At 30.8% G+C, this 19,179-nt stretch overlaps 1 protein-coding gene across 1 annotated transcript in view; it reads right to left on the bottom strand.

Annotated features, from left to right (window-relative positions):
* Positions 1–19,179, bottom strand: part of LOC107450385 (long-chain-fatty-acid--CoA ligase 6) — a 72,029-nt gene that overhangs the window by 10,984 nt on the left and 41,866 nt on the right. Inside the window, exons 12-16 of the mRNA XM_087159837.1 lie at positions 12,859–12,941; positions 10,166–10,316; positions 8,737–8,809; positions 4,283–4,371; positions 2,416–2,532 (exon numbers count right to left, since the gene is read on the bottom strand). Coding sequence (XP_087015963.1) covers positions 2,416–2,532; positions 4,283–4,371; positions 8,737–8,809; positions 10,166–10,316; positions 12,859–12,941 — 513 coding nt within the window. The remainder of the gene's footprint in view (positions 1–2,415; positions 2,533–4,282; positions 4,372–8,736; positions 8,810–10,165; positions 10,317–12,858; positions 12,942–19,179) is intronic.

Here is a 19,179-nt window from a genome sequence, read left to right as displayed (position 1 = left end):
CAAATAATTATCAGGTAGAATATCGATTCAACAATGAAGTTGAATCTCAACTTTATTTATACGGTGTTCAAAATTATAAAGTAATTTCTTAAAGATTCGAACAATTATATAGAAAATTGATTTGAAAAAAAAATATAAAGTCATCTTGCGGTAAAAAAAAAACATGACAAAAACTAGAATTTGATTTTCCCGTTTTAATTCGTTTATGATTGGAGTGAAAAACAGGAAAAAAACTATTAGGTAAAAAACAGCTTTAAAGCTTTAATATACGAAGAAAGTCTGTAAAAGAAAAAAAAGAAAAAAAGAAAACAAAAATTTTCTGTAGCGCTTGAGTAATGATTAAAAACAAAAAAATCTGTGTTTACATTCAAGCAGTTTTTGTTCTTTTCTTTTTTCTTTTCTTTTTGTAAAAAAATGACTTATTTTTTACGGTTACTTTTTACAATGTTACATCCAATGTTACATCGAGTAATGAAGATTAGGAAGTACGAAATTGTTATTCAACTTCTTACTTTATTAACACTGCGACAAATTCGAATTCCAAATGAAGAGCTCTAATCAAAGAAAAAAAAATTTGTTTTGTTTTATACGCTGATATATCTTTTCAATAACTGAGTTTTCTTAAAGAAACTATAGATATTTAAAAACTATTGAATAAGAAAGTTAAAATATTGAATCATTGATTTAAGGTCTCCTTCTCCTTTTTGAATTGAAAAATTTTTTTTTTCCTTCTTTAAACAATCTGTGAATCATGAGCTACAAAGTGCTGCTATTAATTTCTAGCATTGATCCAAAATCTCCCGAAAAATATTATATCAATTACATACCCATTTAATATTTTTTTCGAAGTAACCAACTTGTTGCCATCTCCAAAACCCAATTATTTGCTAAAGGAACAAGGAAGTCGGAAATCATTAAGAAAAAACCCCAACATTAGAAATAAAGAGCGATCCAAACGATAACTTCAGAAGTTACAGAAACTTTTAAAATGCTCGTTCTCAACAGGAGTGTTGTGAGTAAAAAAAAAAGGAGTAAAGGAGCATTCTGAATTACTTTTATTTTAAAAATCGGATTTTCACCACTTAATAGTTTGAGGGCCTATCTTAAAATATGTTAATTAATTAATGCAAACGGAATCAGGACAAAACCTAATAGAAAACCCTACAAAAAAGAAGTCAGAAAAAATATATCAACATCAACACAAAACGTGCTAATCATGAAAATAATCGTGATCACTCGTGTAGTACTCCGTGTAAGCTTAGTGTTCAAAAAAGACTGTGGCAGAATTTAGACTTGCGGTGGGTCATGACTGTCTTGTGCACCACCTCCACCGCATTGTTATTTTTACGAGTCCGAATTGCCCACTCTGTAGGAAATTCAAAGTAATGGATAGAAAGCCCTTGATGGGATGTTCGGCTGTACATGGAGACTCCGAAGTGAACAGATATTGGAGTGCTAGGCATCTGCTAATGAGTCCTTGACTTTTTTCTCTTATCTATGTTCATTCTTCTTGTTAAGAGTTTGTCAATTTCTGCCTTTGGAAATTTAAAAATGAAAAAAGAATTAAAAAAAACTTATCATGAAAAAGCATACCTTTGCTCGACGGATTCGGATTCATGAACAAAAAAATATGGGGGGGGGGGTGACCGCAATGTGGAAGATCTAGATCCAAAGGTTGGTCCGGACATCGGAGGTCGAAAATACCTGAACGAATCAACCATGAACGAACTAAAAAATCATGTTTTATTATTTATTTATTTTTAAATGCTACGCAGGAGAGCGGAACGTTAAGGGCCGCCGGATTTGAAAATTGCATGCTAGAAAGGGGGTACTAGGGAACAACACAGGTTAGATTAAAGTTCTATAGCATTTGTATACGTCTCAAGAAATCTGCACCGCTTATAGCGCCATCTGTTGGTAACTTTTGCAATTAAATTTCTGAATTTCCACTTTAAATTTTTACAGTTTGTACAACACTTGCTTATCCCGACAGGCGAGTGGACACCTGAAAAACCTCACATTTTCTGCTAATCAAAAGATCTTTCCTCTTTGCCCTAAATGCCAACAAAACCAGGCATCTCCTGAGCACATCTTGAACTGTTTAGGGCTGGACTGGAACGACATTCATTCCTCTCCCATTCTGGTTTCGGATTTTCTTAATGTTAACGGATTTATTGATCTGGTCTGACCCCGTCAGACCAGATGGGAATTAGCAACAACAACAGTTTGTACATTAAACATAGCCATTTGTTTCATTCCTCCATCCTCTTTCTTTCTAGAATTTTTAATTTCAAGTTTGTTTGCTGATGGACATTTCGTACTTCGAGACATATTAAGTGGACACGTATAATTCACATAGTATGTCCTGGAGTAATTTAATCAGTCTTGGCATATACTAGTTTGTTCTGTACTTACTTCCATCCACATCCCGATGTCCCCTGTGTGTAACCATCCATCTTTGTCGATTGTATCAGCTGTTTTTACGGTATCTTTCAAATATCCCTGAAATACATTCAGTCCTCTGATGCACACCTAAACATTTGAAAAAGTAATAAGCATGGTTAATATCACATATATACAGGGTTATTCATAATTCTCTCAGCCTGTAAACGCCCTTTTTCCTTACTACAAGTGGCTTCAGTGGTACATGTTACTGCCATCTACCGGCAACTGCTTAAATTAAAACTTGAATACTTTCGGAATAATTTCATATGTTCTTTTTGCCATATTCGTCTTCGTTTTTTCACTTTAACGCTTCGAATTATGAATAACCCTGTATTTGTATTTTTCGTATCAGTCTTGTTAAAAGGTTGAGGGGAAAAATTAAGGAAACTGAGGTAAAAAATTAAATGACTATGAGGATTTGATTTGGCATCGAGTGTATATTCGTAATTTTCTTTTTTAATTCGAGGAAAGTTCATTTTTAAATAAATGAATACTAATGATTCTTAAAGAAAAAGATCATTATTTGTGTTTAGTCGAAATTTTTACTTAACAGCCTTTATATTAAGTATAACATTGAAACTATTAAAAAAAGTGGCAGGCCAAACTTTTTGCATTTTTTTCTTAAAAAAATAGTGCCATATTTCTTTTTATTGAATAATCTCAATTGAGAAATGCTTTTATTGATACTATTTCTCTTTATTGAGAAATGTCTTTTTAAGTATTAATAATAGAAACACACAAGTTGCCTCTTTTAATGAAATAAATTTCCAAAAAAGAACAAGTAGACTTGTAAAAGAAAAAATTTACATCGTAACTTTTTAAAGAAAATGTTGCAAAATAGCACAGATTCAATTTTTAAGGGGGGAAATGTACAAAATAGCGCAAACTGAGCTTTCTAAGACAAATTTACAAATTGACATAAATTAACTTTCCAAAGAAAAAAATCACAATTTAAAAGCTAAATTACAAGGTAGCACGGAATGACTTTTCGAATGAAAAGTTACTAAGTACCTCAAATTAACTTTTCATATAAAAGTTTTCTAAGTAGGTCATATTTACAGTTCAATTCATGTTTAACTTAAAACATTTCTTTTTGTTTATTTATTATTCCAGTAGAAGATTTCCCTTTAAATTTCCATATAATGTTACCGCGCAGTGCGTGAAACAAAACACGGACCACCCTGAATAATGAATGAGCATAATCGGTCGAATAGTTCCTGAGAAATCGAATTTCAAAATTTGACTTTTTTAAAATTCAATTCCTCAGGAACTATTCGACCGATTATGCTCAAAATTATATTTTTTCATATAAAATTGCATTCTTTAAAATGATGTAAAAAATTTTGTACCTTACAATTCAAAATTTTTCCGACTATTATTAAATAAAATAATGATAAATATGTACTAAAAGCTATTTTTTATGGAATTACATTTAAATAAATAAATTTTACAATCGTTTTCAAAAATTTCTAAATTTGTTAAGAAAAAAAAAATTCTCCAGATACGATGAAATTCGCAAAAAGTAAAACTAACATTAAAGGGTCCAAACTTTGGACAGCCTTCCTGACCAAACATATATGACCGTATTTTCTAGATGGTGACTACCCCCTATATTTTAGGGTTCAGAAACCTGAATCCGTCGAAAAAAAAAGGCATGTTTATTCAGAGAAAGTACGTTTTCATGAGATGATTCGATCTTTCAGGGGGTGGTCTAATTTTTCTTTTGCGCACTTTTCTTTTTTACACTTATCGCCTTTAAATTTTTAATAGATGGACAGCTCTCTCGTTAGATCAGTCCAAACAAAAACTACGTAATAAGTCAGAATATTATACTTACTTCACCTTGTCCATTGATAGCATAGTATTCCATTTCAGAAACATCAACGAGTTTTATGTGGTTACATGGTAACGGTGGTCCCACATGTCCTGAAATAAATAAATAAAAATATTAGAATAACCACTCCTATATGTCATATATTCACACCTTTTTAACATAGCCATTCAGGCATTCGCTCAGGGTTCTAGGTGATGCTAATAAATTTGAGGAAAAATATATCTTACTATGTATACTGACAATGGACGGTAAAAAATTAAGATTATTCTTAGTCTTTAGCTTCCAATTAGCGAAATCTATAAATTCCCAACACAATGTCCAACACATTTTAATTTGCTGTTAAAGGAGAGGCTATCAATAGTTAATCGTTTACTGTTTGTGATGCATTTTGAGCATTCTTCCACCCCAAAATGCACTGCGATCTGCAAGATATTATAAAACATAAATTTTTTTAAATGATTTACTAAACCAGTTGAACCTTCTTTTACTAAGCTCATTAATTATATAAATTCCTTTATCATCATCATCTTTATTTTTATTATTATAGTATCCCGCAAGTAAAATTTACGCGAACTTGGAGAATCGAAGTATTTCTCTGTCGAATACGCTGCGCAGTTCTTACGTACGTGAGTGCATGTTACATAAGATTTCACACTCTTGCGTAATGTCCAATAAGTAGGATCTGCGCGAAATCAGAGAATCGAAGTAGTTCTGTGGTAACTACGCTGCGCAGTTCCTATGTAGAGTGTATATTACGCAAGATTTCACACTCTCGCATTGTATCTCGTATGTAAGCTCTAAGCGAAATCAGAGAATCGAAGTAGTTCTGCGGTAACTACGCTGCGCAGTTCTTATGTAGAGTGTATATTAAGCAAGATTTCACACTCTCGCATTGTATCTCGTATGTAAGATCTACGCGAAATCAGAGAATCGAAGTAGTTCTGTGGTAACTACGCTGCACAGTTCTTATGTAGAGTGTATATTAAGCAAGATTTCACACTCTCGCATTGTATCTCGTATGTGATATCTACGCGAAATCAGAGAATCGAAGTAGTTCTGTGGTAACTACGCTGCACAGTTCTTATGTAGAGTGTATATTACGCAAGATTTCACACTCTCGCATTGTATCTCGTATGTAAGCTCTAAGCGAAATCAGAGAATCGAAGTAGTTCTGCGGTAACTACGCTGCGCAGTTCTTATGTAGAGTGTATATTAAGCAAGATTTCACACTCTCGCATTGTATCTCGTATGTAAGATCTACGCGAAATCAGAGAATCGAAGTAGTTCTGTGGTAACTACGCTGCACAGTTCTTATGTAGAGTGTATATTAAGCAAGATTTCACACTCTCGCATTGTATCTCGTATGTGATATCTACGCGAAATCAGAGAATCGAAGTAGTTCTGTGGTAACTACGCTGCACAGTTCTTATGTAGAGTGTATATTACGCAAGATTTCACACTCTCGCATTGTATCTCGTATGTAAGCTCTACGCGAAATCAGAGAATCGAAGTAGTTATGTGGTAAGTAAGCTGCGCAGGTTTTACCTACCTAAGTGTACCTAATGTTACGTGAAAGTGAGAAATCTCTCTCGTTACATTTTTTAACTTTGCCCAGTGGTTCCGAACTTTCAACATGCTTGCACATATTTTTGAGTAATTTTACTACAGCTCCTGAATTCCAATAAATGATTATCAGATGATGATAAATTACATTCCATTTTAAAATTAATGCCTATTATTTCTTTTACTGTTTTTTATTTATATTTCTTAAATACCATATTAATATGTCTTTTTTTAACGATATCTCATTTAACAAAAATTATAAGGAAGTCGTTATTGTTCATTGTTGTTCAGGCATGAAAGAAATGGAAATCGTATTCGTGTTTCACCTGTGATTCGTTCTAAAAAATTTATAGATTCTTAATTTAAGTAAATTAAGCGCAATAGGGAAATTTGAACGGGAAATAAAACATGAAACTAAACAAATGTATTCCGTGCATTAAATAATTCAAAGAGAAATATTCTGAATAATTTCTTGTATTCTTCCCATCATTAGATTTTAAGCTGGTATATCACGATTTTACGAAGATAATAATGTAAATATATCAATCAATTTTAAAATAAAATTCATTCGTGAAATAAAGAAGTAAGCTGTGCCTAAAAGATTCTTTTGTAAATTATATAATGTGTATTAATTATTTTTCAAGCATTATTTAAAATACCAACATGAAAATAGTGTTTATGAGAAGTCAAATACCAAGTATTTGTCAATTATTTTATGCGAAGTGTTTCCGAATTTTAAGCACTAATTCTTATAAGCAGGGACCTTATTATAGCACAGACCTAGGATCCTGGGCACAGTACCTGAAGAGGCACTAAACGCTTATTATTACACTCAGAGGAAAAGCGTGTTCCACACTACCAGAATAGGGTAAAATGTACCATGTTTCCGGCTCTATGGGAACACAAAAAAGTACGGAAATTTTTAACGAAGTCCTTTGGTAATAATTTTGGTAAAACTAACAATGAAATATGATTTTATAAAATAAAATAAAATTTGGCAAATGTAGTAAAATTTTGTAATTTTAATGGTAATGCAATTTTATTGTAATTTTTATCATGATACCTTAGAGCATGGCATAATAATCATTCATTCGGTAAAATTTACTTTTTAATTTTGTGATTCTTTCTAAATGTGTGGTAATTAGAACTAGAACTTTGAAAACAAGAATTTCCGATAAACCTTTTCCATATGAACGAAAAAAATTATCAAATGCATAATTTAAATACTGTATATGGTTATTAATAATGTAATACTTATTAATAAAAATATTTTTTAAACTTTCTCCTCCGACTGATCAATATGTGATATTTATACTTTTACTCTTTGTAACATATTATTAGATTGATTTATTATTAATTTTTTAATGAAAAAAAATCTTTCTGTTTCGATGCTTATAATAGATTTATATGAATGTAATTAGAATTTGAAGTTCTAACATATTTTCAAAAATTACTGCTGTTCCATGCAGATTCATAATTTCTTTATTGTAGAAAGAGTTAAATTTTAAAACTTAGAGAAGTTTTGTGACATTTTGGAATTTTTTTAAAATATGCGACTTTTTTAATTGAGATTCTTGATTTTAAAAACGGCCCATTTACAAAGGTAGCACTAAACCAAAGTTAAGGCTCTGGACGTAAGTTTACTATAGTCGACCCCAGCTTGCAAGAGGTGAGGATCATTATAAAGAAGAATATCGCGGGCCGAGAGATTATTGTACCAAGTTCGCAAATACGATGTTTTGGGAAAATTTCAGATTTTTCTTTAAATAGTTTTGGAGTTATTCTGACTTAAATCAAGATCTATAACGAAACTTTTGCTTCAAAGATGTTATAAAACTTTTAACATATTGAAAAAGGTTTAAATAGTTCAATAGCCTTTTAAAGTAGTCCTTTTAAAAATTTGTTTCTTAACATATTACAATTTGTAGACTTGAACACTTTTTAAAATATGAAAATTGATGTAAACATTAAGAAGACATGAAATTTTGAAAATAAGTTAAAGTTTTGTTTAGATGCATTTATTTAAGTTATAGTAACTTTACAAATATTTCTTCAAAGAATTTACCATTTTTATAGAACGACAAAAATTTGTCACAAAGTAAGGTAACCAAAAATTTAAGTTTAATTTTCTATGATCATGAATTGTGTAAGAACAAAATAGTATCTTTTTAGACTTTCTAACTCCAAACATTTGAGTTTATTGATCTATAGCTTTATTAAGTATAGTTTGATGAGTCTGAGTATCTTTGTATCACATTGTAATAAAATTTTAAATCACAAAATGATGGTGGGATATTGATATTAATAACTGAGAAAAGTGGACGTGGAATAATCCAGTTAATAGGATATAAAAGTGCTAATTCATTAGAATTCAAGTTTCATTAAAAGAAACAAATCAATAATTATTATCCATTATAATTTAAATTAGTTTCGTCCTACAAATTAATAATTTAAAAAAAAAGATGTTTAAAATTTTACCAAACTATAAACAAATTTTACTGCTTTATCTTAAATCTACACCTTTTTAATAATAATATTAATATAACAACGCCTGAAAACAACAGATAATTTTACCGTCCTAGCTTTACCATAAAAATTAGAAACTGCACGCCTAAAAAATCAATATACTTGTCGCGGATAAGGAATTACCTGACAACAGCAGCGTCTCAAAATAATTTTATTGTTTATATGTATTATCTTATTTCTACCGAATAAAAGATAATTTATTACTATCATAATATTACTCAGTTAATCCATTGCTTTCTACCGAAATTCAAGAACGATTCAGACATCTCATTATTTTCTTAAGCATTTCAATTATCCATAAATTATATTTTGGAATCTCATTTTCGAATTTAAAAATAAAATTAAAAAAAAAAAACAGTAATACATACCAACACTATTATCGCCAATTAATGTCATTGTGGCAGGTGCCACACACTCAGTTTGACCATAGCCTTCTAAAATCTGAAAGAAAAAAAAAATTCAAAAAATTATTGAAATCTAACGAATCACTACAGAATGAGATGAAATTCATTTTATTTTATAACTGTCGTGGAACAACCGATCCAATTTAGGGTTTACCACTACTAATGTTTCAACTCCGTATCCTTGTAGTTTTGAACCCAATACAGAAGACAAGGGATCTCCTGGATCAAGTATTGGAAGATATCTGACTTCGTGGAGGACTTTTTGATGGAACTGATCCTGATTTGCGTTACGTGGAGAAGAAAACCACGAAAACCTCCCACGGTTAGCATGGTGGCAAGGGGACTCTAACCCATGATCCACTGACGATATTTTTCGTCAGCACTGTGATCGGTACAAGCCGGATGCGGAATTCGTATCGACGAGCCATAGCTGGGATTCGAACAAGATTCACCTCATTAGAAGGCGAACGCTCTATCCCTTGAGCCACCACGGCTCTTGTAAGATAGAATTGAAAACACTGAAACCTGTTTGATTTCTGAAGGAAAAGTTGAATCAAATAATTTATTTTAACTCTCCTTTGCCTCGCTCAGCAAATAAACAGGTTTCTTGTTATTTTGACTCAATAGCTATTTTTTTTTTAATTAAATGCTAACCTGACCTTTAATGTGTAAACTTTTTTACTTCTATTTTGATAAGATTTCTTGAATGTCTTGATCTTATGGGTATTACCTAAATAAAAACGTCATTCGCTTCAAAAATATACAAATCGGAAATAACAGTCAACATGTTTCAAGTACTCAAAAATAGACACCCATTTTCATGACTTGCCAAACGTAAATCAGAAGAAACAAAAGTGATTCTTCTCATTCACGTCTGGCAAGTCATGAAAATGGGTGTCTATTTCTGAAGCTCTTGAAACATGTTTTCTATTTGTATATTTTTGAAGCGAATGAAGTTTTTTAACAGGTAATATGTTACCGTTTCAGTTTTTTAGGTTTATTTATTTAATAAATAATGAGTGATCATTAGCATAATCCTTAATAGAGCTGTGGTAGCTCAGGGCATCCTATAATGAGGTGGCCTGGGTGCGAAACTCAGCGATGGCAAGATTACGGAGTTAAACATTGATATTTGTGAATCCAAAAATAGGTAGGTTATTTAACAACAGATATAAAATAAAATAATGTAACATAAAATAATGTAATATAAAATAAAATAATGCAATATTAAGTGGCGTTAAATAATAAAATCATTAAGTGGCGATATCAATAGTTATTTCTTTCACAATTAAATCCATATAAAGATGGACAATTAAATTGATTAGATTGGGATTTTTAAAGTGATATGCAAACACTTTAAAAATTAATATAGCTTACAATAAGTATAGCTTACCATGCAGCCCAAAGCACATCGGAGGAAAGTGAGGACATTTGGACCAATTGGTGCTGAACCTGTGATCATAACTCTCACTCGCCCTCCTAGATTTTCTTGAACAGGTTTTAAAACAAATCGATCCCATACACTTTTATTTGTCACAATATGTCTGAAAACATAAATTTATGTAAATATCTTATAAATTTTTGTTTGTCACAACATGTCAAAGAGACGGATACCGTAGACATACACTGGTGGACAAAATTAAGAGATAGAAGACATTTTCCCAAATATCTCAAATACTGAATATAAATAAATGAAATTTGGTATGGATATAGCTTATTCCATGATAATAAAGTATGCAAAACAAAAATTGAAAGTACCATTTACTGGCAAGACCTATTGCCAATAAATCCAATGTAGTCTGAACTTAAGGATAAAAAATGACAATAAAAGTGAGGCTTGTACAGTGTGTGTTGCCTCTAGTATGGTGTATGGTCACCCCTGACAGACAGACAGCATGCACAACGAGCATGCATGCTGTTAATAAGGGAGTTAAGGAGGACTTGTGGAAGACCCTCCCATTCTTCCACCAGAGCTATTTTTTACTCTAGAATGGTTCTGGGGGGGGAGGTTGGCGCATCGCAATAGCTCTCCCAAGAGCATCCCGAGCATGCTCAATAGGATTCAGGTCAGGGGATTTAGCTAGTCAATCCATTCGTTGAATATCCTCGCTTTTGTCGCGCATTGTCGTCCATAAAAATGAACTCAGGGCCAACAGCGCCCCTGAAAAGACGCACATAGCGCTCTAGGACCTCCTGCCTGTACCTCTGGGCATTCACGGAACCATTGTCAAACACATGGAGCGGTGTGCGGGTATCTTGCATGTGCGAATGAATGTGCGAAAATGCTTTCCATCTCTTAGTTTTGTCCACCATTGTATATAAACGACTCATTTCAGACCTCCGAACGTTAAGCCCCAGGTCATATATATAGCACAATAAAGTTAAAGAGGATAAAAAGAAAATAGAAAAAAACGAGGAAAATCAAGAAAATAAGAAGTTTTAGCAAGAGCTCAGAATTAGGATCCCGATTTCAAGATTTGCCAAACAAAAGTGATTTGAAATATAAAACGCAAAGTTGTCAACAACAAAAAAATGGAAAAACAAACGTGAGTACAAAAACAAAACTAGAAAAACTTTTATTCTCTGCTACTGATATTTTCTAGTTGGGTTTACCGTTAATTTCCATTTTACGTTGAAAAAACTGCGCTTTACATTTCAAACCACTTTTGTTTTCTCTTTAAGTTTGAAAGTCATGAAAATGGGTGACTATTTTTAAGCGCTTGAAGCATGCTGACTGTTATATCCAATATAAATATTTTTGAAACGAATGAAGTTTAATTGAATCAAGGAAAATAAACTAGTTAGATAAAACTTTCCTATGTAACTTGAAAAATATTTTATTAGATTTCTGATCAATTTAAATTCGATTTTAATCACAACTGATAAAAGATGATGAAGTTAATCCTCTATAATAAACTTCTCCACTAGACTTCTCCACGGGCAAGAAATTGATTGAAAATAAAAAAGCAGAAAGAGAGTAATTATTTTATTTTCGAATTATCTTAAAATGATTGTTTAGATCATCCGCAATTGAAAGCAAGGAATAATCTTTTCATTTCCAAAGAGAACCATTTTAGCATTAAAAATAAGGATTTCCCTTTCAGTTGCTTCCGTAATTTCTTAAGACTTGGTATATGAAATCAAATGATAAAAAGTTTGATATGTTTTATGCTATTTTCAAATGTTTTATATTGAATTCAGAAAATTTAAAAACTTTCTGTAGTTCCAGAAAAACTAATTAAGCTCATATTATGAAAATATTAATAATTCATATTACAATGCAGGGTTAATTGATATTATTTTTTTCAATTTCTGAAAAATATTATATGAACTATCATATGAAACTCTATTATTATTATTATTATTATTATTATTATTATTATTATGATTATGATTATTATTATTATTATTATTATTATTATTATTATTATTATTATTATTATTATTATTATTATTATCATTATTATTATGATTATGATTATGATTATGATTATTATTATTATTATTATTATTATTATTATTATTATCATTATTATTATTATTATCATTATTATTATTATTATTATTATTATTATTATGATTATTATTATTATTATGATTATTATTATTATTATTATTATTATTATTATTATTATTATTATTATTATTATTATTATGATTATGATTATGATTATTATTATTATTATTATGATTATTATTATTATTATGATTATTATGATTATTATTATTATTATTATTATTATTATTATTATTATTATTATTATTATCATTATTATTATTATTATTATTATTATTGAACCGCAATGTCTCAGTAGGTAAAGCATAGTACTATCAATGTGGAGAACTGGGGTTCGATCCCCAGTGGCGGCTGCATGAAGCCCACCTAGCTTCATATCGATGGGTATCAGCTTGTCTCGGAAATAAATGAGGTCGTTACGCAGTGCTAATCTTATTGCCACAGTCATGCCGTTGGTCACGAAATAGTGGAGCCTTTACCTCAATAACCCCCCCCCCTCCCTGGAAGCCCACAACGGACTAATGTGGAAATGCTTTACTTCATTATTATTATTATGTAAACATACTGACCTTTCTAATTCTGATTGTTTACTTGATAAAGCCATATCCATGATCCATTTTTTCAGTCTGCTGCCTTGTACGCTATTTTGGATCTAAAAGTATGAGGTCAAATTTAGTAAATGAAATATTAAAAGTTACATAAAAAGTTTAAATTAATAAAAATTTCGTCCATTTCAGAAAATATCAAATTCTCGTTCGAAAACTTCAATGGCCATGAAATCAAAATTTATCGCAAATATTAAAACTTTTTTATAGAAAATAAAATTTCACATTTCATTAAATTCGTGATATAATTTCGAAATATAATTTTAATTTATATTAATTTTAATTTAAGAAAAAAAATAGTGCGTGGTGTCCCTTCGTGAAGTGAAACTTCGTAATGTGGAAATGAAAATAGGAAGGGATAGAAATTGATTTTTAGTGAAATCGTATTGTTTCTTTAAGACAAACTTTATTAACATTGCTTACAATTCACAATTGATCGCATCTTTTAGTTATCATTTTCGAGTGGAGAATTATCCAAATCTATAACATTTACAATGGGATAATGGGATTATAATAACTGAAGTAAGATACGAAATGTTTGAGTTCTATTTTTTCAATATTTCTTGCAAAAACTGCATCAATGGTAGTTCCCCCTGTTGGATCATTCCTACCATCTATCATTTCCAATCCAAATTTGTCTTCAAGGAAGGTTAATAATGTTTCAGCTTCAGGTAACGAGAAATTCACATTAAAATCTCCCGCAAGGATCACAGGAGCTCGTTGCCATGGTAGCGTTAAACGTTTAACGCAACCTTATTAGAAGTCGCATTAGAAGTTTCACTTCAAAAACAACGTAAGTGCTACATTTATGATATATTTCGAGAAGTGTGGTTTGAGAACTATTTTCCTTCTGTTGACAATGCTATGAACGCGAAAATTGAATTTCAAAATCTGGTAATGCAAAATTTAATAATTCAGGTATTACAAACTACCAAACATACAAAAATTTTATTTTAAATTTTTCTTTTAATCGCTGACGTTGATTTTTCTATTGGATGGCAGTTTATACACTGTACATACCATGCAGAATGCTTTTGACATAATAAAAATATTTCATTACAAAAAAAGTATTAATAAATTCGAGTGCTCGACCTTTAACAGATACTTAACAATTACAAAGGGAAAAAAAAGTTTTATTAATCTTTAATTGTTCACAATAAGAAATTTTGGATAGCGTTTAGTGAAATAATTGCTGCAACCTAAATATGATGTCAAATTGAACCATCTTGTCGTGCAAATGAATCCTTTATTTTTTATTTCTAATGCAGCTTGCTAGAAATGAGCGGAATACCATCGCCAGAGATAACGTACATAAACGGAATAAAAACAATTATAACATCATCTTAAGAGGTCTCCAAGAGGGCTAGTTTCTACCAATGCTTGATCCAGGAGTTTCCTTGTCTTCGGAGTAGGGCTCTAACTTATACGGCAGTGGGGTTGAATGATGATAATCGTAAACCCAAAAATGGGTTCATTGCTTGACGCTGGTTATAAAATAAAATAAAACATCGAGATACAAAATAAAGTTTTGCGGTGGCAGTTATATCTAATTTAAATATTAAAGCTTCCATAACAGACATATGCGTTAAATTATTAGCTAGACCCCTCTTCAAAAATTTGGTTCAATGTGATTAACCTTGAACCGTGATACAGTGCTCTCAACCTTGATAATTTGTTGAAGGAAATGTGTTTCTCTTCAAATAGAAGCAGAGCATCATGTAATCAAGCTCAGGAAAAATAATTTGCATGATAATTGAAGTTAACACGTAAGTTAGTAAAGCGAAGTTAGCACGTAAGTTAGTAAAGCGAAGTTAACACGTAAGTTAAGCGATGTTTTATATTAACGTTAGTTCACTATACTTTATATTAACAAATTTGAACAATAAAGTAACAAATGTTCCAAAATTTTTAATAATTTGATATGTATTGATTAAAATGTTTATCCGAACTAACCTCCAAGCAAGAACTTCTATACTTGAGCAAAAACTTATATACCAAGCAAAAACTTCTATATCTAGCAAAAACTTATATACCAAGCGAAAACTTCTATACCTAGCAAAAACTTATATTCCAAGCAAAGTTAAAATTAAAACAAATTTTAATGCTACGCTTAAAAATCACATTCAACTCTCTAAAAAAAATTCGCGTGCATGAAGAAGTTTTTTAAATTGAGTTAAGAAATTATATTCACAGAAAATTTGAAGCACAAATTGTTTGTCCAAATTATTTTTTTAATTTAAAAAACAAGGTAAAATGCTAGTTTTGGTTTTTCAATTGCTAAATGTTGAAAGTTTCCTTTTTTTTTCTACCAAAAACAAACTTGTCCATATAATAAAATTTTGAAAAATATTTTTTTTCTTTACAATAACCAAACTAATATTTTTATTTTAATACTATTTTTGCAGTAAATAGCCAACATTTTAAGATGATAAAATTTTACAATGTGGTTAATAACTATTGGTTATTGATTATTCAAAGGAAATCAAAAAAAACTAAATGGTGCTATTTTACTACAATTGATCAGAACTAAAATAACTGGAAAAAAAACTTAAACTGGTATAAATATTTTAACGAGTAGTGAATATCCACTGTTTGATTACGAAATCTGTGTCAAAATAATTTGGAAAATATGACTTTCATATTTCAAGCAAGGAAACTACGTCATTACTATAATTTTCACTCGTGAAATAAGAAAAAAGCAAGATTATTATTCGGGATAATTAAGGATAATTATACGATTATCCTCGAGGAGTATCTCTTTCATTCTAGAAGAAGTATATTGTATTAACTTACAAGGAAGTATAAACAACCTGTTTCGTTTAATGATTGCTAAATATTAGCCAATATTTTGTTTACACTTAACAAATAACACGTTATCTTACGTTGTGATATTTTAAATTAAAATTCCGTCGTGTTAATGTTCGTAATCTATTTAAATTTAATTTCTGAAATTGCGGTGAATTAACCGGCAGAAGTTTGCGCTTCCGATTCTCTGTAAAGTTTAAGGATGAGAACAGTTCTTTACTTCTACGGGTTTGAAACCGTTTACAACTGGTATGGTTAGAAAAAACGTGATTACAAAACCATGCGTTTTTGTAACCATTTTCACCTACCAAAGTTTCAAAACCGCATAAAATGAAATTTAACTGGGCATTGGCGTTGCATGGTAGTTAGGTTATGTTAGGCTTTTCGATAGGCAATGAGCGTATGAGTTAGGTTGTGGTAAAGTTTTGTTTTGCCAAGTGAACGGTGAAATGTGGATTAATTCGTTCATCTAGTGGTGCCATCTGTGGTGAAAGGTAAGAAATACTGGACTTTTGGTGTTAATCAGTTCTGTAGTGGCGCCATCTATGCACCAATAACAGTTTTGTATTCCAATAGACCCGGGTCATCAATTGAGGTGTACAAGAAGCACGAAACTTCTCAATTGTTGCAAGAAAAGCGAAAATATTGTGAAGTCGACGCTGGGATGATTATTAGGCATCCGCTGTTGTGATAGATATCGGATGATGGAAAATAAAAGCATGAATTCGTAATCCGCTTCCAGCTTTCAAAGAACATGCGCTCGATTCTCTTTGGTTATGGGCCTGGTTGGCGTGGATAAAATTCTGATTTTTTCAATCGTAAAGATGAAAACAGTCAATAAACGATTTTTCGCACGGTTAACATTTTTAATATCATCTTTTTATGGTTACATGACTGTTTTGGGTGATTATGGTAAAATAAAAATTAAATAAATTGCTTTATAACCGTTTATTTGCGAGAAATTTCTAAGAGTGCATATGATAAACTTTCGTAATACTTTATTTTACATAGACATTCGTTTACACGAATTTTTTCATATATTAGTCCCCTTAAGTTCGTTTCCTAATTAAAACTAAAAGCTTGACTGTTTAGCACTGCGGTTTTATATTGAAATAAGTGCAAATAACTTCTTATCAAAATATATAATTGAATAAATTTTATTGATTAATTACAGCATTATCACCATTCATTTATAAGTTTAATTAGCATTTTGAAATTAGTTCTGAATGTGAAACAAAGTTTGAAAAATAAAAACCTTTCCTTTACCGGTTATGTTAGTATACATTGCCATCAACGTATGGAATGATGGCATTTTTATACAATGCCGTCTCATTGCGTGAAATAGGAATGCCTAGAACTTCAGTCTTTGAGTGCTCAAAAATAGGCTCCCTTTTTCAAGATTTACCAGGCGTGAAGGAGAAAAGCAAACGTGATTTGAAAATTAAAACGTAAAGTTGCCAACGAAAAGTGTAAAATAAAAGGGAAAAACAAATGTAGAAAAACTGCGATAGTCGAGAATGAAACAGAAAACGAAGAAAAAAATGTGAAGAAAAAAGCAAAGCTGAAAAAACTACGGAAGCCGGAGGAAGCAAATCAGGGCAAAATGCAATTCCACGCGCTATGGAAGATGTAGAGGAACTGAAAGCTCAAAACATGTTGACTTTTATTACTATATTCATGTTATTGAATCAAATAAAGATTTAATTTCATCAAGTACATCTTTCCACTTCAATTTCTTGGGATTATTCATTTAATATGAATATCTGTTCTTTAAGGAGGAAGGGATAATCTCACCAATTTTATCAAAAACAAGAAAAACATTACTTTTAATTGTTTTCTAACTCTTTTAAACGGATTCCGAGGCATATCGATCTTCATGTACTAAAAGTATTTTGTGCATGAAGCAAAACAACCAACTGTGATTTGGTAGTTTTGAACTTAACTGATTCTGCAACTCAAATTTTAAAAAAATAAAGTTTTTAGTTTAAGATGAATTTCCGTGTTAACTTTAACTCCATAACCATAATATACCTTTCCTATAAACATACCTTTTTTTCCGACGAATTCGGATTTCTGCCCCCTAAGGGATAGTCGCAATCTGGAAAATATGGTTCCAATGATTTGGACCAGTTTTGATCAGAAGAGCGCGCTAATGTTTAGACCTAATGTTAGAATGTGTACGCAGAAAATAAAGTTAACATTAAGAGATCCAAACTTTTCAGTGCCCTCCTAAGAAAACTATTCGGATCATATTTCCCAAAATACCTCCTATATTTTAGGAGTTCAAAATCCGAATTCGTCAAAAAAAAAAAAAAAAAAAAGGTATATTTATTCATTGAAAGTATGTCTTTGGTAGTGACTCCGCAACTTAAAATATCGTCTGCACTTATCTATTCGCATATTTGAAGTTACCCCCTTGAGCCATTAAGATTGAATCCTAGAACGTGAAAATCCGATCATTACATCAAAAGTTATTCAAGATGAACCGTTTTTTTTTCTCTCTCTCTCTCTCTTTGAGCACTGTAATACATACGATTCCTTAAGTTACAAAATCTGACACGAAAACGCTCTTTCTTTGACAATAAACAAACAAATTTGCAACGAATTTGCATTTTTATGCTTAAAATATAGATGATATCCACAATTCTTAAAATATGGTTTCAATAATAGGACAGGAGAGAGGATATAGGAGTGTACTTTTTAAAACGCATCTTCAAAATTGCACTGCACCACTACGGGCCTATTCCTACAAAAAATTACAGATTAAAAAATGATTGTATTTTATTAAAAATATATTAAGAAAATGAGCGGATCTAATGTGTTACCTTAGAAACCATACATATGTACTTATATTTAATAAAAATTCCTTAAATAAATATGCTTAAAAATAGATCAATGTAACAAACAAAAATTGCTTTGCTTATTAGTACCTATATATTGAAGCAAATTACTTATAAAATAATGCATATTTTATTGGAATAATTATTTATTTTATTTATTGACAATGCTTAAACATATAACTTGTGGAAAACTTAGCTGCTGCCACAATTTAAACGAAAGGAAATAAAATTTGTAGTTCAAAATGAATTTTCATGTGAAAATCTGACGACCACCTAGCTCGGATATTTCTATTTGTATAAAAATTAGGGTAACAAAAATGGTAACATTAGTGTAGAATCACCTATATATATGTGTGTGTGAATAAATATTTAAAAGTACTGCATTTCAGGTATGCTATAGTTATAAAGTTATGCTAGCTATAGAGAACTAAAATTAAGCACGCTTTATAAGTCGTGGCCTGTGTGCCGAGTCGAATCGCTAGTTACTGAGTTTAACACTAATTAATGATTAGAGTCGGTGGCTTAAGGGATAGAGCGCTCGTCTTGCAATAAAGTGAACCGGGTTCGAATCCCGGAAATGGCTGCTTGATTTGAATTCCGCACCCTGATCGTACCCACCACAGTGCTGATATGAAATATT

Source organism: Parasteatoda tepidariorum, chromosome 1, assembly GCF_982258835.1.
Source record: "Parasteatoda tepidariorum strain Cologne lab strain chromosome 1, Ptep-v5.0, whole genome shotgun sequence".
NCBI classification, from domain to species: Eukaryota; Metazoa; Arthropoda; class Arachnida; order Araneae; family Theridiidae; genus Parasteatoda; species Parasteatoda tepidariorum.
The sequence above is the reverse complement of the archived record's forward strand: the minus strand, read 5'-3'. Positions and strand labels throughout refer to the sequence as shown.